A 25,772-nucleotide genomic window follows, 5' to 3' on the forward strand; every position below is an offset into this window, starting at 1 on the left:
TCAATTGCAACTTCGATGCTCAGCTCTTCAGATAAAGTTTTTCGGAATCCTTTTTTTTTTTTAATTCTTCGCACCATGAAGAAGAAGACGGGGTGATCGAACTGGTCAAGGATTGTTGGTGACTGATTTGAAATGAATCCGACTGGAAAGTATCATTACTGCTGACATTTTCCGAGAGTTACAGATTTTTCAGCCGATAATTGGGCCAACGGTAAAAACCAAATCAGGAACTACGAGACTTCAATGCTTTGCTTATGAGAATAAGGGAGCAGAAGGTTTAATTTTTTTTAAATGAACATTTTCTCTAAATTATTTCAAATCAATTTGACCGGGTGAGACCATTTTAACCTTCCTAACGACACGTGTAATATATATGAATATATACAAAAAATACCTAAGATTATTGTGTTATCATAAATAATATGGTAATACAATTAAATGCAGATGGTAAGACTGATGTTAGTGCATAATTTAATATATAAATTCTATCGTATTATTTGTTATTTTAAATAAATTTCTGACTTTGGCAACAACAGCAGCAACAAAAATCAATGTACATATATGGAGAAAGAAGAGGGTAGAGACAAAAAAAAATAACCATGTAACGTGGACGTTGATAATTTATTATGATCTATAAGTGTTTGAATTTAACTTTCAAATTCAATTTTCTTCATACCCTGAATTGTTGTGCACTTTTTTATTTAAATATTTGGTCTATTTTATCATATGAAATTTATTACTTACTAATCGTAATAGTTTAATGAATTTATTGATTGTAATGATTATTAAATTATTGGAAATTTTTTTCTTTCAGGATACAACACATGCTTCGCTTGTTCGAAATCATACAAATGGAAAAAATCGCTTCACCGACATGTGAGGGAAAATCCCGAGTGTTGGCCGGTTCTTCTTTCATCTGGCAACGAAGAATTCATCAAACAAATACACTACAAAATGTTATATACCGTCAATAATTGACATATATATTTGTACATTCATCAATTGTACATATGTACATGAAGAATTTTTTTTTCTTGTCCTAAAAAAAAACAATTTATATTTCATGTTAAATAGAGAAAGAAATAACAGATGATAATATAACATCGTTTTCCTCATGGAGTAATATTTTTGTAAACAAAATAAACAAAAAAAAGAACTACGACGATCACGAAAAACCAAATAATAATAATAATAATAATTTCATTTTTTGGATTGGCAATCTTTTTATGATTTTTTTTCACCGTCCATTTACGTACTTATAATCTTGTTGCGTTTGAATAGTGAAACCATATGTCAATTGTTATTTAGTAAATGTGAAATTTGATAATTATGATATAATTAAAATGATTTTAATTTTTCCCAACACTGTGTAACAGATGATATATGTTTCAGGTGAAAACGATAGCCTGAGATTCCTGCAGGGAAATTTGGCAAAGTCATTCCAGTGCAAGAGATGTTCAAGACAATATAGTCATTCGTCATCATTTTATCGTCACATAAATAAGGAATGTGGTAAAGCACCCACGTACTTTTGCCAATTCTGTGAATTCAGGACTAAACGAAAAGAAAATATCAGAAATCACCTATACAGGCTTCACAAGGAATTTTCTGATTTATTTTATGTATAGCAAAAAAGAAAAGAAAAGAGCACCAAATAAAAGAAATTTCAATTGGCTCACTATAATTAATCCCAACCTTTTCATCCTATCATTGAAAATAAGCCTAAACAATGAAACCCATACCTATTTTTGTGAATAACGTGTTGTAATACCTCAATAGTACAATGAATTATTATCATCATTGTTGTTATGACTAATTTTTGGATTTTTTTCCTGACAAATTTCTTAATGAAAATTTTGTTACAGAATCTCGAAAAGCAATCAATCCACTGCAACCTGGAACGTAATAAGACGACAAAACTGAATTGGTACAATAAGTTTCCTAAATCGTCATCTACGATACGACTGTCGTCGAATTGGTTCACTATGATGTCCTTATTGTTTTGAAAAATTGTTAATTTTTCATTATTTCACCGCCACACGTGAATGAGGAATGTGGTAACAGCCTACGTACTCCTATCGATTTTATCATCTGAAAATCAAATATAGAGTAAATATACAAAATTACATGGGCGAATTACACAAATAAAAGATTTTTCATGGAATCGATGTACCTATAGACGAAAGAAGAGAAAAAAAAAAGAAAAAGTAGCTAGAAAATCGAAGAATATGAAATAAAATAAATCATCGCTGAATTACCTCAACAGTTGAATCCTCTTTGCAATAAATTGGTATTGCATTTGCTGTGTACATTTTATCGATCAGCAGACGAATGTAACAATAATGTTCTCGTTTCATTTATTATCACGAAGAAATTTATTTTAAATTTTCTGTTACAGGATCTCATAATATGATTTCTAGCGGAACTGGACGTTTTAAGATGATAAAGTATCCATGTAAAAACTGCGACAGAACTTAGAAATACAAAAGTTCTTAAAATCTTCATCTACGATATAAATGTGGACGGAGTAAACCAGTCGTTTACCCAATGTGTTCAAAAAAAATACCGAATTAAACGAAACTCGTTCTTCACATACGGGATGCACTCGGAATATGAATTGGGGTTGTTTTTTTTCGTCTTTTTTTATCCGCGTTTTCTCATGTTGTGAGATAAACATAAGTTTGAATAGGTCATAATATCACATTTTTTTATTTCAATACATTAGAAAAAACTTGAAAGCTATGTATATCATTTATCGGTTCAATAAATTATTTTCAATTGGTAATCACAGAAAAAAGTAAATTATCGAATGGAATAAATTGACGATTGAAAGCTCTTGACTCTATCGAAGAAAAAAATAAAGAAATAGATGAAATGAAAATATACAATTTATTGATTGTACTATACATATATTGTATTTGTAAATAGCAAAAAAATGATACAAGGAATTGTTACGCTCAGGTGTATGTATACATATGTATAAAACCAAGAAAAATGTATATGTATGTATATGTATACAGAATTTATAATTTGGGAATCTTTTGGGTTATTGGCTAAATCGTTTGTGTTGGTGGTTACGGGTTAATTAATTCATATAACAATATTATTATTATCATTATTGTTATTGTTATTATTATTATCATCAATATTACTATCCTTATCTTTATCATTATTATTGTATTATTTTAATTATGTATGTTTTAATTGTTTAGTTATTTTAATTTCTTTTTCTTTTTGGTTCATTTTGTTACAGGTATGGGAGCTCTGTTGTCATTGTTACGTTCTGATTACAAACAATCGATGAAGATAAACCCTGTTACTCGTGAAAGAAGTAGAGACAGCTACGAAAGTTCAAATTATAATAATTCAAATAATGATCGTTCGAGAGAAGTAGTTTTTCCTGATTCATTCGAAGTGCTACCGCAACCAAGGGATCTAAGTGTTGTTTACATGGGTGTACCGCACGAACAGCAAAGAAAATTCAGGTGCAGATTTTGCGGAAAAGGCTATCGTTGGAAGAGTACAATGCGTAGACATGAAATGGTCGAGTGCGGTGGAAAACCACCGGCATTTCAATGTCCTGAGTGTCCATACAAAGCTCGTCAACGTGGAAATTTAACGGTTCATTTTAAACGGCATCATTCGAAATTTACTCTGAACGAAACGGTTTAGATAGAAAATTAATATTTTCTTATTTCCCATTTTGTTTGTTGCTTGTCGTGTTCTAATTATTATTTTTTTTCAATTTCTTTGATTTTTGTTCAAATTTTTTACACAAACAAATCATGTTTCTAATTCAATTATCATTAAACAATCCGCCTGTATATTTCTCTTATAATATTTCAAGGTGAAAAACAAAATACAATTAAGATAATCATTTTTCTCATTCCAAAAACTTACGGGTTTCCATCGATAATAATAATAATAGTAATAATAGTAATAGTAATAATGGTAGTAAAAAAAATTAATACGAAGGTAAAAATAGCTAATTTAAGACCTTGTATCTTATACTACATTAATCATTTGAGACAAGATAATTAATTATTACTAATTATATCCATGCATACATAATAATCGATAACAGTTTTTTTTCGTCTCTTTTTTAATTTATTTAATTATGCAAACATATCTCTCTCCATTCCCTTGGATAATATGGCACCTAAAGACGCTTTTTATTATCCAGTATTTTATAAACATCAGTATTTGACTTCGTGTCCAAAATTGAGGGACATTCGACGAATCTTGTTACTTATATTCCATTGTATCATTACATATAGTTGTAGACACTTGAAATGTTTTTTTTTGGTTTTTTTTGTTAATTCGATTCTACGTTATTTTAATTTATTTTTTCATTTTTTCCCCCTCTTTGTTCTTTCGCGTAAATTTCTTACTTCATTATTATTAGCGATTTTATTGATAATTTTATTATTGTAATTCGGAATTTTGGTACACTTTGTTATTATTTAAGCAGAATCATCTAACATTTCACATTTACTTAAGTATCGATGAAGTGGTATAAATTTTTTTTACCAAACCTAGGCTGTTTTTTTTTTCTCTTTTTTTCGCCTCGCCCCCCCCCCCCCCCCCATTCTTCCCCTTAGTCTACTACCAGATACATATTAGTCAATCAATTTATTGTAAATGAATTAATAGAAGAATGGGTATTTCGGAAAGTTGTTTTCTTTCTTTTCATTCAGTATTTACAATAAAATAGCCAGCGGAAAATAAATTTATCATCGAATTAAATTTATGAATAATTTTTTTATGAGTATGTTTTGTATTATTTATGAAATCATTTTTTGCCTGTTTTTTTTTCTACGAAATGAAAAGATATGTGTACCAGGCATACGACGTTACATTTTAATATGTTAAGGCAAAATTAAATTCTTCGTTTTTCTAAATATGGTGAAAAAGTTAATTGTTGTACAAGTTTATACCTGACAAAAAAAAACATGATTTAATGGAAGATAATTCACTGCTTTCTTTCTTGCATTCTTAATGCCCTTGCGATAAGTAGTATAATATGTGGATTGATTCATATAGATGAAAAATAATTGTCATTAATTTATCAAAAGATTGCTTATTTCAGCTATACAATAATTGTAAAGAGGCACATATTCCGATTGCGAAGAAAAATCAGAAAATGAAGGAGATGACGAAACAGAAGAGGAATCTCCAAAGATTGGCGATACCCTGTCCATTAGATGAGCAGGATTTTAGGACAAAATAATGAAGCTCTGCTTGGTCGTTATATATTTGTGTATTAATTAATTAATGTTTGTCTTTTTTTGTATGATCCCACGCATTGCATGTTCTTGGTTTACCTCATTTTTTTATAAATTTTTTTTTTTTTTTCACTTACCGTATATTATGTGAACGTTATTATTGTCTAAAATTTAAAATAATAGTTAATAACAATGGTAATGATAATGAAGTATGGAAATAATATTATTCATATTGTAGCGATGGTATTCTGAAAATCATGATGAATGAAAATTTTGTAGAATTTCGTATGTCACTGTGCGTCTACACGTATACATTCAAATACATAACTATGTATATATCATCTATATACATAAATGTGTCCCTGAACTTTTCAATACATATAACAACTGTTCCGTATAAGTGGATATATATTAACAAAAATAATAAAGAACATATATTTCATCCATTTTTTTTTTTTATTTCAGGTTTCTGGAATCAAAAAATGATGGGATCATTGCTCAGGAATGAATCGTTTAGTGCCCCAGTATCATCGACCTTGAAAATCGCCCAGAATATATTTCAACCAGTGAGAACAGCTCGTGGCCAATCAACTTACAAATGTCCAAATTGTAATCGGTTCTACATGCGTAGTTCGTGTTTAAAACGTCACTTAAGAGTTGAATGTGGTAAAGCGCCAAAATATCAATGTCCGATATGCCAAGGGTGGTTCAAATACAAACATAATTTGGTCGCGCACATGAAATTACACATAGAAGAACCTAAACACCATTGTCTACTTTGTCCAAAAAAATTTTACAGACGCGACAAACTCGTGGAACATGAAAAAAAATTCCACCACATGTACATAATTTAAACAAATTAGGAAAACTAGCGCGCCCCCGGCGCGCGTCTATTTTTTATCGCGCTGCAGCGCGCTGAAACAGTCAACTGTACCGTAATACCTATACATGAAATATTCTTAAGATTAATTGTTTTACATTCAATTAGGTAGAGTGTCCCTCAGAAGTATAAATCCTTTTATACATAATTTTTTACCAAATTGTTTTGTCGTTGACTTTCGTCATTTTTTTTTAATTTCCATTTTTTATCATCTCCTGAGATATTCAGGTCATCAGGTAAACTGACAAAATGCTGTGTCATGACAACTGACAGATCAACATCAACTGTCACCGAACCCGAGTCAAATTTACGGCCAAGGTACAACCAATTATCGAACGAATAAAATAGAGTCGAAGTTCTTATGAGAGGATATTGGCTATTATTATTATCATTACTACCACTACCACTGCTACTAATACACTACTCTAGCAGTTCTACCATTACTACCACTTCTATCACTATTATTTTATTACAATCGTTATTATTGTAATTTTAATTTTTGATGTGCGTACAATAATCATTTTCAAGAACTGATGATACCCTATTGATTTGACAAAGAATAGGATTTATTTATACATACTGTGTGTTCATTCATTTTAATTTTGTCTGTACGAACAATTAATTTTTATATCTCAATTTTCTCTTTCAATTTTTTATTGTTTTGGTTTTTTACAACAGGCCTTTTGGAATGAAAATTAAGTAAATATGTAAAGTCGTAGTTGTAGAGAAAGTAGGAACACAGATATATATTTGTGCATATACAGTAAAGTGGTCTTCAAAATGGTTATTTTGGTAATTTTTTATACTGATCTCTCAAACGGTTCCAATTACGGAAAATAATTCTCCTGAAATCTGAACTTTCATTTCCAACGAGAAAACGTGCCGCACATTTTTCTTAACGATTTTGAAAAATAATTAGGAAATTTTTTTCAGCTTTCTATCTACTTGGAGGAAATTTATAATGCTCTAAATCAATATTTCAGATCGCTAAATTATTGTATGTGCAACCAATCATGTGTCGCCCGATTTTAACATTCGATAGATGCTATGTATGAATTAAATTTTTTTTTGAGATTTACACAAAACTACTACATTGAATAGTATTCAATTCATCTATGTATAGCATTTATTGAATATTAAAATCATACAAAGTATCATTAGTTCCAGAGATTTACTGATCCAAGATATCGATACAGAGCGCTTACAATTTTCTTCAAGTAGATACAAATCCGAAAAAATTGTTGAGGATTTTTTTTTTTATTACGAAAAAAAATTGTGTCACATGTGTCTTCGATAGATTTAAAAGGTCAAATTTTAGGGGAATTTTTCTCCGTAATTGAAACCGTTTAAGAGATTGATCTAAAAAACTTTCGAAATCACAATTTCAAGGCCACTCTAATATCCATATACATATACATATATGCATAAACACATATATATCTTAAAAATAATACAGTTGTGAATTAGTATCAAAAAAAAATTTTTCTAAAGTTGAAAATCATCAATAGCTCATTCATAAAATGCATTTCGAAGTATTTCAGAATAAAATTGTATTAAAATAACGTCGTCGCAATCATTAGTATTATTATAATTATTATTAATCTTATTATTATTATTACATAATTCTTTTTGGTATCATTATTAATATCATCATGACTATTACATGTTCTTAAGATACATGTATAGTTAGGTCATACCACTTTTAAGGTTTATGTTGAATAGTGAGGGGAAAAAACATAGTGACAACAATTATGGATCAAATAGAAATAAAAATTTGTCATCATGATCGATAGTAATCGCTAATTATTAATAATCAGTGAATTGACTTATGAATTAAGTCTTGTATTTTCTTTTTAATTTATTCTCGAACTCATATATTATATAAAATAAACAAATTAATAATAATGATCGAAAAAAAGGATACATGAACAAATAATCTACTAGCAATTATGTTTATTTCCTTGAATAACATACTGAAAAAGAAGAGAGTTAAATATGTTGTTAGTTATGACGTTAGACGAATCTAAGTATGTAATAAATAAATGTATAAACGTAATATTTTTTTTAACATTTTTTTCGAAAAGTTTTTATTTATTGATCGATAAAAATATATTTGTAATAACATTGTGTTAAGAAAAAATAATATTGTGATTCTATGAATGATTTATAACAATTGATTATTCACGTTGTTAATACAGATGAAATTATATACTTATTTCAGATTATCGGCCTTGGAGGAATTGGAATCCATATAACAGAAGTGCAGTGTAGCTCGTGTGAAAAAAGATACAGCACAATAGGAGCTTTAAAATTCCATCAAAATGTTGACTGCAATCAAGAACAAAAATTTATTTGTGTTTTATGTAATTATAAAACTGTGAGGAAAACAAACCTTCAGAGACACATCGATAGGCGACATATAGAATGCGCAAATATCGCGTTATCCGAATACAATAACATCGATAATTGGCATATTGTTACAAAAATTGTTCCATTTCTCTATATTCTTTTTTTTCTTTATATCACACACGAAGTTGAATAACATAATCTTCGTCTGATAATTAGAAATTGATCACTTCTTTTTTTCCATATACCTGAACCAGACCCCCAGCATTGTTTACGATGCAAGGACCATTTCTTTTTTTTTCTTTTTTTTTTTGTAATAATGCGTTGAATAGTTATTCAATTATTATTATTGTTACAGGTGATTCGTCGTGGGGACCATACGATAGTACAAAAGTGACGCCATACCAATGTAACAGGTGTCTGAAATACTACAAATCATCGAAATCGTGTTGGAATCACAAAAGTATATGTGGAATGCAAAAAAAATTTAGCTGTGGATTGTGTGTGTATAAATCACACCATAAGGCAAATGTACTTAGGCATATATCGAGTCAACATCCCGAAACAAGTGCATTTGATCAAAATAATTTCCTCAGATTGTAGAGAAAGAAAAAGAAAAGAAAAGAACACTTCGTGATGATCATTTATTTGAAAACGAAAAATGTAAAATAATTTCATTTTGTATCTACGTTGTAATTGTATCAGAAGGTTGGTATTCCACATTGAAACGAGAACGTATTTTTTTCTTTTTTTTTCTCTCTCTTGAATAAATTCTGAAACAAAACTAACACGTTTTTTTATTCGGGTAAACCTCACCGTTATCCCATGTCTGCTTTTTTCATAACCGGGAGTAATATAGATGAATAAATGAATAAAATATTCTCGTAAAGGAATATAAAAGTAATATGTGAATAATAATAATATGATAGATGTGGTGGGGGATGAGAATAATGTTACAAAAATAAAACCAATGGAATATCGTATAATGGAACACATCTAAAACAGTATTTCTTTTTCAGATTACAATTCCTGCGATGAAACGGCGGATTTACCTATGCAATCTTGGAAATCATGGTGGCAGAATTGCTACAGCAATAATGGTTCACTCGTTGGTCAATACCAAGGGAATAATGAAACACCTGTAAAAGGAGAATTGCGAAAAGAAGGTAGAGGTGTTAGTGAAGTAGGAGGAGGAGGAGAATTGAAGATTCCAAAGGCGAATTTCGGTCCGAAAAGAGCAATAGGACAATTTGCATGTTCGAAATGCGGGAGATGTTACATGAGAAAAGATTCGTTGCAACGTCATGTTCAATGGGAATGTGGCAAAGAGCCACAATTCCAATGTCCATTTTGTTCACAGAGGTGTAAACGTAAAGCACATTGGTTAAGACATATAAGAAGACAACATATGGACAAAATTGGTGACATGGAAGACTATCTGATGGCCTATACTGTACCTAAGTTAGAAATTGACTGAATCCCGAACCATAATTATCCTATTTTATTTCTTTTCTCTTCATGCATACGTGTATGAGTAATTAGTTTACGAATTTAGAAAATAAGACCGCTCTAAGACTTAATAGCTTATCAGTGCCGATGAAATATTAGAATTTAACAAAAAAAAAAAAACGACATCATATCTGCAAATTGTTTCTCATGACTTTTTTTATGGTTATTTTATGTGTACGAATACGTGCACTATTGATTATCATCAAATTTTAGATAGATAACAACAAAAATCACAACACCGATAATTATAATATGATTAATAATTTACGCATGTAAGCAACGTCGGAATGAGTAATTGATATTTAATGCGGTATGTGTTTACCCTTCGATAACATAATGTTCGTGCCTTACAAATTATCTAATGAAGAGTAAATTAATTCTTCTTTAAGATTCACCATACCGTAGATATATGGTGATTTTTCTATCAATGATAATGAGTATTCTTCCCATTTTTTTGTGTTTTGTTTTAGCGATAAATAATACGAATAAGAGAACTTTCATATTTTTCTATCCTTTTACTATATACCTAATGATAAGTAAGATTATCGCTTTTTAACTATATATTTAAACATAATCGTTCGAATACGGCTTGAAAAAAATTTTTTTTTTACTCATTGACACAAATGTGACCTAATTGAGATGTCCCATAAATTTTCAGAGCTCGCACCATCTATAAATTTTTATTTTCGTATCGGAATCAATGGATGAAATGATTCCTTTCATTACTGTTGATTTACTTACTATTCAAACTGTGTTTTAACTAATAATAATAATAATAAAAAATAAACCAAACACAAATGTAAATCCCTATTTAGCAAATGTGTGATAAAAATTCGGAGTCAAGTTATTTTCCTATTTATTGTTCTCGATCATTGCTGCATAATTCGATTTTCTATCGAAATGTTTAACTCTTCATCTCACACTACCGAATGCTCTCCGTTGTCATGAAAATGAATATTTCATTTTCAAAATGTCTACAGATCCTTGAAAACCGTTGAATGAAAGCTATTTGAAACATTATCATGATAACTGAGGGTAGCATGAACAACTAACTATCTTTTCTGTAATATATATATTTCTACATTATAGTTTCATCCTGCATTTTTCAAAAAAACATAATAATAGAAAGAAAGAAAGTTGAACAATAATTTAATAATTATAATTAGCCAAATAATTGTTTGAATACAATTATATGATTTATGGTGTATATTATAATATTTGCATATAAGCAAATTTTATTATCATTCGTTTTGAAGTATGCAGAAGTACCAGCTCATATCAACTCATAGCTAGCTACTTCAATCCTGCTTGGGGCTCAAATGTAAGAAATACATCTATATATTCTTAATTAAATGAAATGTATCTGCTTACTTTGACACTACTATAAATAAGAAATATAATATACAAAGATATGTAAGTGTATAGGGTGAGGAGATCAAGCTCGACATGATCAACGACCTATCGCAGCTTTGCATAACAAGACACTTAACTCCTACAGGTGCTGGTTTATCTTACTTTCCAATTATCTACTTACTATGTTTGCTCTTGAATGGGGATCGTAAAAAAATATAGCTCATCCAATTGATTTCAGCTGTTTATTTAGTACTTTTTACAAATTATTAGGTAAATAATTTATACTTACATATATATATAAATATTTCTCATCATTTTCCAGGTTTATTTACATACATAAGAACATATTAATATTCTTAGTTCTCTTATAATATACATATAGTATAACACTGTGACAATATAATCTCATGTATTATTGCTTAGTATTAAGCTTTAGTTTATAATATCTGGACTAATAAAACAAAAAATTTGTTCCAGCTGAGGATTTGAGCATAACAGGGCTAAAGTGGGCAGCTGCGTGGCAGCGTTGGAGCGTTCCATCAATTATGTGGCGTTCCGGTGCTGGTCTTAGCAAAAGATTTAGTGTTGGTTCGGCGAATGCGGAAGGTGGATTCAATTGCCCAGCTTGTGGAAGGGTATATAAACTGAAAAGTTCATTGCGCAATCATCAAAAATGGGAATGTGGTAAAGAACCACAATTTCAATGTCCTCATTGTGTATATCGTGCTAAGCAGAAGATGCACATTGCACGTCACATGGAACGCATGCACAAGGAAAAAATCTACAAGCAGGAATTAGTTTAATCACAATGTCAGTAGACGAGAAATATCAAAAAAATTCCTCTGGATTAATCATTCTTTGTAAACTTGTCCCATTCCTAATTTAACCATAGAAATGGCATTTCGAGCCAATTGAATGATTGAGACCAATTTTTTTTTTTTAGTTTTTTTCTCTCTGTTCAATTTTATTCTGATTATTACTACTATATTATTTACTTACGCAAGTATGGTTCACCGATATATTTGTGCGTAAATTTTATCACGAGTAATAAGATGAGAAAAAAATTTTGAATAAAAGACAAAGTAAAAAGAGAAAAAAAAAAACAGAAGGAAAAAATTAACTAAACAATTATAAAACGTTGCTGTTGCAGCTGATTGAGGTGATGAAATACTGAAAAGAGAAAACGTTAATCTCGCTAGGGGCAACTCTGTATTAAACGTACTATTAACTTATAGGGATAATTTTAATATTATTAATTAGACGATTTTAATAATTATTTTTTTTCTACTTTTTTGCTTAATCATACAGAGTCAGTCAATCTCAATCAAAATCAACGAAGAGATTTTACAGAAAAATACAATAATCATCCACAACCAATAATGATGACAGCTTTTTTTTAAATATTATTCATCAGTTTGTTCTTCTAATTTTTTTTTTACCATACTAATAATAACGATTCCGAGTTGCTCCAAGCAAGAATAAGACCTTTCCGGTTTTGCCGGAAACTCTTCCATAGCAACCATTCTGGTCACACTGGTTCCATATTTTTAATAGATAATACGTTCGTGGAGGGTATGTGGCTCACTGGGGACATTTAAATTTCATTCCTTTGTATATTGACCTGATATATAGCTATATATTATAAACGGCGATTACAATTTCCATATACATACACATATTTTAATGTTAATAAATGTACACATATGTAGAGATACAGAAGTAGGGGAAAAAAGAACAAACAAACAAGCAAAACCAAACCAACGTCAACTCATACGTACATTCTATATACTTGACTCGTCAATTTACGATACTGCCTATCACGTATATTGCATACATAATGATTACATATACCCAAATAATGATTCCTATTATACAATGCATTTAATAGTTTACATATTATATAAATAGCATCTTTTTTTTACATCTTTTTCCTACGATAATTTAATTATTTTGTATTATCGCCGTATATAATTATCAGGTTCAATGAAGATCAATATTATAAAGCTCATAAGTTGGGTATGGCTGTGAAATGAGTTAAAAATCAATCTCTTGTGAGAAAAAAAGAAGAAACAAGAAAAAATAATCAATCAAAAGTATAATTTGTTGATTTATTTTTTCTTGAATTCAATCTTTTCATTATAATAGAACAACCATACTTGCTGCTAAAATTTGGCAAGTCCCATATTCCTATGCCACGACAAACACACCCCATGAACAACTATCTAGAATTATAAACTCCTTTTTTTTAATAATTTTTTTATTTATTTTTTTTTTTTCTACATTCTCCTTAATATTTTCCACACGTAGACAATACTTATGAAAAAGGAAACAAACAAACTAAACAAATATTCATTGATCACGCACGTGTATAATAAGGTTCACTCGAATATAATATGATAAATTCTAAGCACGAGAGATCGAAAGAAAAAAGAAAAAAGAAAAAGAGAAGACGTATTAAACGAATTAATGAATAAACAATATTATAGAATAATAATGAGTCATATACGTACGTACATAATTGCCACAGAGTGGAATGCTTTATCAGGTTTATTGAAAGTTTGTCTATTGAACTAAGAAAGAATGTGATCGTTGCACCGACGATATATATTTTTCTTTTTTTCGTTCTTCTTTCTTTTTTCTTTCTCTATTTTTGCTCTTTGTACGTACTATAACAATTGCGATATCATATCCCAATGATTGATTATTAAAAATCGTATGATTAGCTGATTGATACGATTAATTCTTTTTATTTTTTAGAAATTATTTTACTCTTTCCTCGTGTGATCTAAACTCAGCTTACAAATACAAATATTACATAATAAATAATGATATCATATATAAGTAGCTATATATACGCAATATGTATATGTATATAATACATACATATACGTAAAATTCCGGAAAGTTAAACGAAAAAAAAAAACAAAACGAAAAGATAAATGGCAATATTCTCATCTTTCATAAAAAATACTTTATAATAGTTTACACGCGTGAAACTAAATTGATTCAAATATTAATAATAATAATAATATTATTATTATTAATTATTAATGATAAACAATTTTTTTTTTTTTTAATATATAAAAATAATAATAATAGTAATAATATTATAACAATCCATCATAATAATTGATAATCATGATATCGCCTTACGAGGCCTTTGCTATAATAAATTAAAAGGGTCACTACCCGCTTGCTATAATCATAATGGCCACTAATAATAAAGAGATTACTAGATTCTACGGTCAAGTAGGTATTATATAATAATAATTAGATTATAATTTGAGTTGCACTTTTTTTCACAAGCTTTTCTTATCGTATATATATATTTAAATTATATACAAGTATCGCAGTGATCGCCGCACAGTAGAGAAAAAGAGAAAAAAAAAAAAGGAAAACAAAAAAAACCTAGGAATTACGTTATGTGTGTGTTTTATTTTTGATATTTATTTATTATTATTTTCATTTTTTTTATTTTTTCTTCTTATTCCGTTTTTTTTATTTCTTTCTTTTTTTCGCAAAGTACGCGCACAGATAATTACAACACTTTTTTTTTCACTTTTTTTCCCACTTTCCATTTTTCATAAATCTTTGAACAAACTTATACACAATCACATATGATACGGTCGTTTTATACAGCGTTGAATTCTTTTTTTCTGCGCATTTCTGGTTTTTTTTTTCATTCCTTCTTTCATTTTCATTTAGTGATTAAGTATTCGAAGATCCCTTCTGCTGTGCCAATTTCAATTATATATATCTTTCTTTAAAACATAACATATAAATACATATGAATAGTTATGTATATTTACATATATCGTACATAGGGTTTTTTTTTGTTTTTGACCGATTATTTTTATTGTGCCCAAAATGTTAAACAATTTTCAGAGTATAGAAATTCGAAAAAAAATCAACTAAGAGGAAGAGGAATTGGAAAAGTTTTTTAATTTTTTTTTTTTTTTTCAATTTAAAAAATTTTTTTTTTTCTGCTTCTAAAACGCATAAAATTTAAAAAATAACCAGGATGAGATGAAAAAAGAAAAGAATAAGCTTTGCCAAGCAAAACTTAGGTGTATAATGAGATAGCTCTTCCTAATCAATGAATTATATTATGAAATAATATTCGGTGCACTATATAGTTATAAATATTTAGATGATATTATAATAAGATTTTCTACTATCTATATATATATGTTTATGTATATATGTATACTGTTGTAAGCTCATAGTATAACAAAACGAAAATCATTCTAGGCCATCTATCGTTATTAGGTATACGTTAAAAACACATGACCGATCATGATAATTATCGAAAATGAATGAAAAAAAAAATTGATGATAATAATAATAACAACAACAACAATAATAATAATAATGATAATGATATTCTGTTGACATTATATTTGCTGCAATGTTATAACGAAAGATTATGTATGTAAAATCAATACTATTTTGCTAATTGGGTATATACCTGCATATAAACATACGTATATATATATGTATATATAGGAACAATATGTGGAAACTGGCCACTCCGTACATCGCGAACGTTCAGATAACGCTAGTCAGGCGTACGAAGTGGCCTATTGTTTCTATATATGTATGTACATTGTATGTACATATACATATATGTACGAAATATATACAATATCGATAAATCGGGGGTATCAATTGAATATGTTTTCTTTAATGATTCAATATTACGAACTATCTCTATATTGTTGTTGTTATTATTATTATTAAAATTGTTTCAATTTCATTTAATCTTGCTTAAAATAATTGATTGTCATTGACGATATGAATAATTCTGTCTACATGTGCCTTCGAAAAAGTGAAGAAAAAAAATTATTAGAATAATGAAAAAAGAGAATTTTAAATCAGAAAAAAAGAACTAATCATTGTATTATAATAATATAAGATATTATTATTAATATATCGTATCGAATCGGGATAATGAGAGAATTGGGGGAAAACAATACGAATAAATAATCAAATGAACAATTCATTCGTTTATATTTAGATTAGGAAACGAAAAACGAAAAAAAAAAAAAACTAAAAGAAAAATTAAAAGAAGAAAAAAATTTTCATCTAACGAATAGGGAAATAAATGAAAAACAATAACAATGTGGTAAAAAGAGAATATATATAATAATATGAATACGACGATGAACCCATATTACTTTACTATATAAAATTATACTAAACTTTGAAGAAGGAAAAAAAAGAAAAATAACAAAAAAAAAAAACAAAAAAAAAAGTCAAATTAAAAACAAAACGATTGTAAAATCTAAAACAAAAAATATTATTTCTATATTTTACGATTGGTTTAATAATATGATATACTACATATATATACCTAAAGCTTTTGTATATACATATAATAATTGGGCTTCTAAAATGGATTATTAACAGTAAAAGAGAAAGAAATCAAGTGAATATTCTGAATGAAAAAAAAATAAATAAAAATTAAAAATTAAAAAAAAAAAATAGAACAATCGTCCGAACGAAGCTTATAATATGAAAATTGAAAAAGAAAGAAATAGAAGTTTCTTTAATTGATTATTGATAAAGATAAATCTTGTTAGGTGTTGGAAGGGATTGGGAGAATCTAACTCAAAAAAAAAAAAAACACAAAAAACGACAAAAAAAAAAAAGCAAAATGAAATGTTGATATCAAAATGAATTCAACTTCAGGCAATTTATGTGAAGCGTATGTGTTGCAATGGTACTCGAACAAGAAAAAAAATAACAATGAAAAAGAATTAATTTAAATAACTGAAAATTTAGGTGATAATAAATTGTCACAGTACACGCATGCTGTGTTAGTTTTGTATAAAAAAAAGAAGGAAAGAAAATTATATTATATCCTATGACAACAGCTAGAAATTTGCATCGCGCTATACATATGAAATTCACATAACCACATATTATACCGATATGATAGGGCTGAAGAGTGAGAATTGCAATTATTTTTCATTACGATGATATACATATATAATTTTTATGATATATAATAGGTTTTTTTTTCGTTCTTTCATTTTTTTAAATTTTACATAAACTTTTTTTTTCGTCAATCTAAAACCTCGTGATATTTAGATGCTAAATTTTCTTGATTAATGCTCTTCGAATATAATATAATAATATTACAATATGCCATCCAAGTATTTAGATGACCTACAGTGCTTTATATTTTTTGTATAATATAATATACTAAATGTAATAATAATAAAAATAATTATAACAATATTAATTATAAAAATAACAATAATAATAATAATAACGGTACATAATTTGGATAGAAAGAAAATCAATTATTTAATTATCATGAAAAATGAATTTTCACTATTTAGAAAAATATTTTGCAAATTTACTTAAAACCAACAAAAGATAAAAAATAAAATATATATATATATATATATATATGTACATATATATGACTATACATATGAATAAACGAATTGACGTCGAATAAAATAATTGAACAAAAAAAGGTAGAAAAGAAACAGTTCAGCCACACTTGCGTTATGTTTGACGGTAGAATGAAGAAAAACCAAGAAGATGAGAATAAAAATTCAAAAATCAAAATTATCATTGGTTTTCTTGATAATCAACAAAATAATGTTAAATATAATTTAATAATATAGACATAGTGGTTTGGCTGCAGGAATAAATTTGACGTTTCGTTTCTACGAAATGACAGAGCGAAGAAGATGAAAAAAAAAGAAAAACGTACTATAAAATTACATGTACATGCAATCACATGAAAAATATTTGATAATTCTAATACACAAGCAATATATATATATATATATATGTATTGTCTCAAGTTTTTAGAAACCGTCGTTCTGTCGGAATAATGAAGGTAAAGGAAAAAAGAAACGAGACCGAATAACAGAATAAAAAATAATAATAACAATGAACGTCCGGTGAATTATCAATTAATGAAATTACATATAGTTTATGAAATAAATATATGTCACGTACGCATACCTACCAAACCACAAGTCATCATTATATAGTATATTACGTATATATAATATACATACCTATGTGTATGAAAGATAGAGAAACAAACGAATAGCAAAAGAACAACCTTTGTACGATAAGAGGAAAAAAAAAAGAATTGCCTCTTGATTTTTTTTAAAGATTTTCACGAGTGTGACTTCTTCGCGTAAGGAACACGCTGTTTGGCAGTTTATAATTATTATTCTTGAGCAAATTTGGAAACGAGGATTAAAGATATGAAAATAACATGAAATGCAAAAAAAAAGGGATGAATAAATAAAGAAATAGTACATTTTCTGAATCAAGGAAGCCTTGTGTTAAGTGCCTTTATGTACGACTTGTTAGATTTTTATTAGATTGAACGTAATGAAAGCGAATGAGAGAAAAATTTGAAAAAAAAGTAAAAGAGAAAGACAAACGGGAGAAAAAAAATTTAGAAAAAAAAAAACAATGAGGCGCTGGGCGCAATATAACCTATTATTAATAATTGTGAAACAGTTCAATTGTACATTGAAAAATGTTGGAAATCAAGTATGGGATAGTTGAAAAAAAAAAGAATTGAAAGTATCTTTTCAATTAGTAATATCTGAAATCGTTGTTGCCATTTTTTCATGTATACATTCATTTTGTTTCTTCATTAGATTCGGATTAATTCAAAATTATCGTTGTTTTTATTTTATTCTTCTTCTCATCTTTTAATATTTTATATTATTAAATAATTAACCATTTATTAATTACACACACAGTACACTGTTCCATACTTGGTGAACGTTACGATAATTATACGTACTTTTTTAGACACCCAGTGATATTTTGTAAATCTATGTTATATGTATGTGTAATTATAATTTACAACAAAAAAAAAATAAATAAACCTTAAAAAAAAAATAATAAAAACAAAAAGTGAACCGAAAAAACATGAAAGAAACGAAAAAAAATTATTAATAATAATAATAATAATAACTACAATAGTAACTGTATAATAATACTGCCAATATCCGCTAAGTTCCAATTTTTTTTTTTTTTTAATTTTTTTTTTTGTGATCCAGCTACAATACCAGAATGTGATTCTTGTATTGTGTTTCCATTATTTATTGTGTATGTATAAAACAAATGGAGAAAAAAAAAAATTAAACAATGAAAAAAAAGAAAAAAGAAAAACAGCTTTCCCCACACATATTTGTATGAATAAACCTATCATCTATGCGTATTCATTAAATTTTATTTTTTTTTCTTTCTATCTTCTGAATCATGTGTTTAGCTCTATTATGAACAATGGATTATTATTTTTTCTATTATAATAAGAGAACAATAAACTAAATGAATGAATAATTAAGTATTATTGTTGTAAATCGATGATAAAACAACTTTCATAGCTCTCTGATATTTGATAATATAATATTCGTGTATTACTTATCGTTAGAACTGGAGATATTTACAAAAAAAAACAATTTTCCTTAATATCGAAAATAATAATAACAATGTTTAAAAAAAAACCTGGGGGACAGGGAAAAGTCTTCTTACAAATTATTATAAGCACATTACATAATTATATACATTTTATACACGAAATTTTTTATGACCATTTATACATATTTATGTACACATATAGAGAAATTATGTATTTCTAGGATGACTTGTAGACAAGCTGTGTGCCATACATATACTGTTGTTTTTCGTTTTTTTTTTTTTCTTTGGTATTTATACATACCACAGGTATGGTTGTAACTCAATACACCAAAATTGGGTTATGTATAACACAATAGATGCAAAAGATATAGTCAATTATCAATCATCTATAATTTATTAGGTCAATATCCGACTCTTAGTATCCGATGTTAGCAATGAAACGTGATTTTCGTAGCTTTTTTTTTTTCTTGTATTCGCAAAATTTGTTTTTCAAAAAATCAATTCATTACAAGCAATGTATTCCTCCTTTTTACGCAGTTCAAGAATACATTGCCATCATTACTGTTGTTGTTATTATTATCATTATTATTACTGTTGAAATGATTTCGTTAAATCGATACAATACCATGATATGTTTGTGCACGGAGAAGAAATTATAACAATAAATTGATGCCATTATAAATTTTTCAAAAATATTGAAACAAAATTTATTTTCTTAGAACGGATTTCTTATGTGAGTAAACAAAGAGAGGAGAAAAGAAAAGAAAAATATACTTCCGTGGAATTGATTCGTTTTACTGAATTTGTGTTATAAAGATGGTAAATTCTGTGATGACTGGTTTCGTAATTAATTTTTTTTTCAAAATCATGTGCATATATACACACACACACATTATGATTTTCGCGTATATTTACAATTTATTATTATTAATATTATCGTTATTATTATTATTATTATTAATAGTAGTAGTATTATCATTACTGTTAACATTATCATTATTGTGCAAAAAATAATGAGATAAATCGATGGATGTGTAGGATGTGGTATATGATTATTATATACACTACGGTATGATATACCTACACATAATTATAGTACATATGTGGCAACAGTAAGTTCGGATTGAACACAAGATAAAATGAAATTAAATTGATAACAATTTATATATATGTGTAATTATACTAATTGTATAATAATCTTAATATTTTTTTTCCGCCATGTATTTGCCAACGAATTACACCTATTATGATTATCTGTTTTCTTATAATCTCACTTTTCTTTGATATTCATTATTCTATATTCTCGTTTCGTATTTTTTTACTTTTAATTTAAATTTTTTGATATATAATCTTTATGCTTTTATATATTTTATCCTTAGAATCTTTCTTATTCAATAATTAACGTAACTAATGATCAGTAAGCTCACGTTATCACACAATGGTGGTATAAGTTATAGGTCTTATGAATTTGAAATTTATCATTACCAATAATGTCATTGTCATTGATATTATTATCGAAGACGTACGAATAACCTGGCTTTCACTTTGATGTAGGCTATTGAAAAAAAAAAAACAATCCAATTTTGCAAAGAAAAAAAAAAAGAAAAAGAAAAAAAAAAAGAAAAAAGTAATATGATAATTGGATTGTGAATTCGATACGTATTGCTTACTCGCATATTTTTCATTATTTTATTCTTAATGTATTATTTTTATTGTGATTATGTTTTTCTCATCGCAATGATTACTCCTACTTTAACTATACTACAACAATATTATCGAACAGATTCATTCTGGATGAATTTGTGTTAATTCTAAAACGAAAAGAAAACAAGAACAACAAAACTTGTGTAACCACAAAAAAGAATCGAAAAAAAAAAGAAGTTATCTCGTTCGTAAGGAAACCTAAGGGTATAAAATTAATAAAATACCATCTTGTACATGATACGATATCCAGGAAAATAAAGTATATAGGAAGGCATGCAATGGTCGCGCTTTGCATTATAAAAAAAAAATTATGACGTCGTTTTGATTTTGGTTTTTCACCGATAAATTTGTTTCTCCATTTTTTTTTTTTTCAAATTTCTTATCGAGTACAACTGTATAGTGATAATAATAATGATAATAGCCATAGTCCGTAGCAAGTTATGTCGTACGACACCACTGCAATAATATCAACTAACGGAATTTTTTTTGAGCTTTTCTTTTTCAGAACCCCCGCGCGCCACTTGGAACGAATTTTCATCACCCGAAGACCTGAAGATCTCGCAAACCAAATACGACGAGCGAGGATAATTTCATAGCGATGTTCATCGGCTGAAGTTTGGATTCAATTTTCGTCGTCATTACGTATCCAATCATACCTAAAATATTATATCTACACAACATCGGTCATCTTTCATTGTTTAAAACACTTACAGAGTAAATATATCGACGTTATTGAATAAATATGCATTCATTATCCATATCATTTTTTTTCTGCTCGTTTTTTATACATTAATTGCTAGAACATTTGAATGTACAGCTGCATGCTACAGGTCATGTTTTAATAAAAGATAATGTATTCATGATTTCCCATGTTTTATACGATGTAAAAAGTCAAGCGTAAAAACAGAAATAGAAAAACGAAGGAATAATAACGATAACAAAAACAATAACAACAACATCAACGAAATAACTAATAACAAATGAATGAATGTTTTTATTTTTCAGGATTTTTCGCTGCATTTGGTTGGAACACGGATGGAACGCGAAGAACGCGAACGTCATCGGACAATAGTACAATACCAGCACCATTGACTCCTCAACGTAGAGCTAGAATACATTGCCCGGCGCGTCACGTTAACAGAAACAACAATCGTTCATTGACAACAATATCATCGTCCCACGATCGTCGTCACAATTGTTCGAGATGTGGTAAATCTTACAAGAATGCTTATATTCTCAAAAGGCATTTGTTGTACGAATGTGGCAAAGCACCATCGTTCAGTTGTCCACACTGTACGTTCAGTTCAAAATATGAGAGAAATTTAAAAGCCCATATTAATCACAGACACATCGATATCATACAACAATAATGAGAACGAAAAAAAGGAGAAAAAAAAAGAAACAAACAAACAAAGAGAACAGGTTAAAAACAAAACTAACGAAAAATCAATGTATAATTATAAAAGAGCTTAAACTCTGGTGCCAAAGATTTTTTCATTAAATAATTATATATAGTATATAATATATATATACATGGTATATATAATATGCGGTAAGAGTATATATATATGTATAGTTTATCCCGATGAAAAAATTAATCAAAAACAATAATTCATTATTATTGCGAGAAGCCAAAGTTATATATTACGATAATAATTTTTTAAAGTTTGAAAGTTTTTTTGTTTTAATTTTTTTTCATCATTCTCACTTATGCCAAAGAAAAAATGAAACCAGGTACAATAAAAAAAAAACTTATTGCATAAATAATATAGTAAACCACTACTTATTGGAAAGGTGGTGATATATGTATGCTGATCCATAAGTGGTGTGAAGCTAGCCATTACAAAAATAATATGAATTTAATTTGCTTGTAATAATTAGTGGTGAACAAAACAGATGAGAAAAAGTTTAAAAAATCACCTTGCAAAAAGGGCTGTGAGAAACAAAGAAAAAAGAAAAAAAAATTAAATAATAAGAAAAGAAAAAAAAGCAACGCATTATAGTTTCGAAAGATGATGTACATCCTCTCGAAATAATATAAAGCCAATTTAATTACCTTATGTGGTATGAAATTTTTTTATTTTTATTTTTGTTTCAATTTTTACGAAGTTAAAAAAGGCACAATTCGATTAATATAGAAAGATTTTGTTGTTCAATAAGTTCTCAAAATCGCTAATTGAATATCATTTATAAATAACTATTAGCGAGATCTTGTGAAAAAGGCAAAAGAAGAATGTGAGCGAAATGAAAGATAAAAAACAAATGAGGAGAAGCAACGAAAAGTATAATTAATAGATCATTAAATGTCATTCAATATCGATCGATATTCATTTGACTTAGTTTCAATATTGAAGAGTATCTTGATCCTAATTTATTTGATTTCATTTTTTATTTTGTTTTTGTTTTATTTTTTTGTTTTACTAAGCTGGCAAGGTGCAAGAAGAGTAACTTCTCTTATTTGATGAATAAAAATTGCATTACTATTTAATAGACGTGCGTATGAAGCAACGATTATGTGTAAATTATATACGAAATACTGTCGATGATTGAACTGCAGGTTGAAAAATTCCTATGAGAGAAAATGAAATACAGCAGAAACAAAAAGACGTAACAAAATTGAGAGAGAAAAACCAAAAAACCAGAGATTAAGAAAAACCAAAAATTGAAAAATATATTAAACGCAGGCATCACAATTCTTCTAAATACTAATTAATCATTTCACTTTCAACAATTATACACCTATAGTATATTTCTAGTTCACAAAAATACAGGCCTATTAATTGAATTTAATATTCTTCGCTGAATGATTAGTCGACGGTTGAACTTGAAACAAAAATGAACAAGTAGAAAATGCGAAGAATAAAAAACCCTAAGTAAAAATGTACTAAAACTCATAAAATACTATACCTTTACATTTATCTATCTACTTACGATGTACGTACGTACGTACGTATAAAACTATACTAATATCTATCACGTATCCAATTCGTTATAACTAAAAAAAAAAGAATCTTCCGACTAGTCTTAATTTTAAAAGACTTCTACAGTCTTCATGATTTAAACGAATCAATTGACTCTAATTACGTTTCTATGTGATTAACTCATACTATATACAACATACATATAACTATATACTTCCTCATCTAAACGTTCTTATATATACCTAGACTATATCATAAAATTATACTTGTAGTTATTTCTAGATGAATTATAATTTTTGTTTTTTCAAATATGATATGAAAATCGATGAAAAAAAACACTCTCTCTCTTTTTCTCACGCTATGGCGTACTATAACCGAATAGGTAATTTCTAGTCGTTCTTTCTAAAAATTATATTAATAAGGAAAAAAAACCAACGAACATAAAACAAGAAGATCTAACTTATGATTAAACTGATGATGGAATCTTCATCTGGTGCCAAACTCCAATGATATTTGAATTATTATCGATCGAGTATACTTTAGTTTATTTACAGATAAAAACGATGAAAAAAAAGGAAAAACACAAATAATGAAAGGAAAAAAAAAACTCTTGATTAGTTTGGAGAGAAAGAGATTAATTAAGGAATGAATACCAAAAGATTCGAGAGATAGTGTGCGTGATATTGCGAAATATCAATAATATTTTCAATCAATAATGATGAAATGATTAAAAAAAAATAAAAAAAAAATCACAAAGAATATTTACAAATACGTCTTCCATTTTTCAAAATATACGCAATATATATACAACAATGATATTTGTAATTAAAAAAATTAAAAACACTTCACGATAATCGAAACGAATTCTTTTCGGTACGTAATAACTTTAAGATAAAGTGAAATGTTAATCATCTTTTTTTTGTTGATAATATTATTCATTTTTTTTTTTTTTTTTTTTTCCAATTTACATAGTTCTTCCGTTAATTCTCATTAGATAGAATGATCTGAAGGAACTTTTCGGAGTGCACTTTCTCTCAAATCTTCTTACAAAATTTCCTCTGTATTATTATTGATAAATATGAGAATAATACGATGATATGACATACTTTGAACGATATATTCGCATCACAGTATTGTTTTAAGTCAGAAACTATGAAGACTGAGTCGGAAAAAATGAATGAATAAATGAATGAATTTAAATAAATAAAATGATAATAAAAATGAGTCGAAATATCGAGGCATAAAATAAGAGCAGAATATAAAAATTGAATTAAATTAAGAATGATGCGCTAATTACCAGAGATTTATTCATTATACATTTATATTGGCATATGCCAACACTGCATGGTATTCTGCAATAATATTTCAATATTTTATTGGTTGTAATTACAAAAAATATATATTGCGGACATGCGGGATTAT

At 27.7% G+C, this 25,772-nt stretch overlaps 1 protein-coding gene across 20 annotated transcripts in view; it reads left to right on the top strand.

The window, feature by feature from the left end:
- Positions 1-25,772, top strand: part of LOC105689356 (longitudinals lacking protein, isoforms A/B/D/L) — an 84,155-nt gene that overhangs the window by 43,258 nt on the left and 15,125 nt on the right. Inside the window, exon 7 of one of the 20 annotated variants that reach the window (XM_020854325.2) lies at positions 11,791-16,842. The exons of 14 other annotated variants lie outside the window; for them this stretch is intronic. In XM_020854325.2, the coding sequence (XP_020709984.1) occupies positions 11,791-12,116 (326 nt within the window). In that variant the 3' untranslated portion in view covers positions 12,117-16,842. Of the gene's footprint in view, positions 1-1,392; positions 1,675-3,253; positions 4,972-5,690; positions 8,174-8,809; positions 9,237-9,470; positions 10,771-11,790; positions 16,843-25,772 lie in introns of those variants that run through there. 5 more of the 20 variants (XM_012406276.3, XM_020854331.2, XM_012406280.3 and 2 more) reach the window with 5 other exon arrangements.

The sequence above is a fragment of the Athalia rosae genome, chromosome 2 (assembly GCF_917208135.1).
Source record: "Athalia rosae chromosome 2, iyAthRosa1.1, whole genome shotgun sequence".
Classification (NCBI taxonomy): domain Eukaryota; kingdom Metazoa; phylum Arthropoda; class Insecta; order Hymenoptera; family Athaliidae; genus Athalia; species Athalia rosae.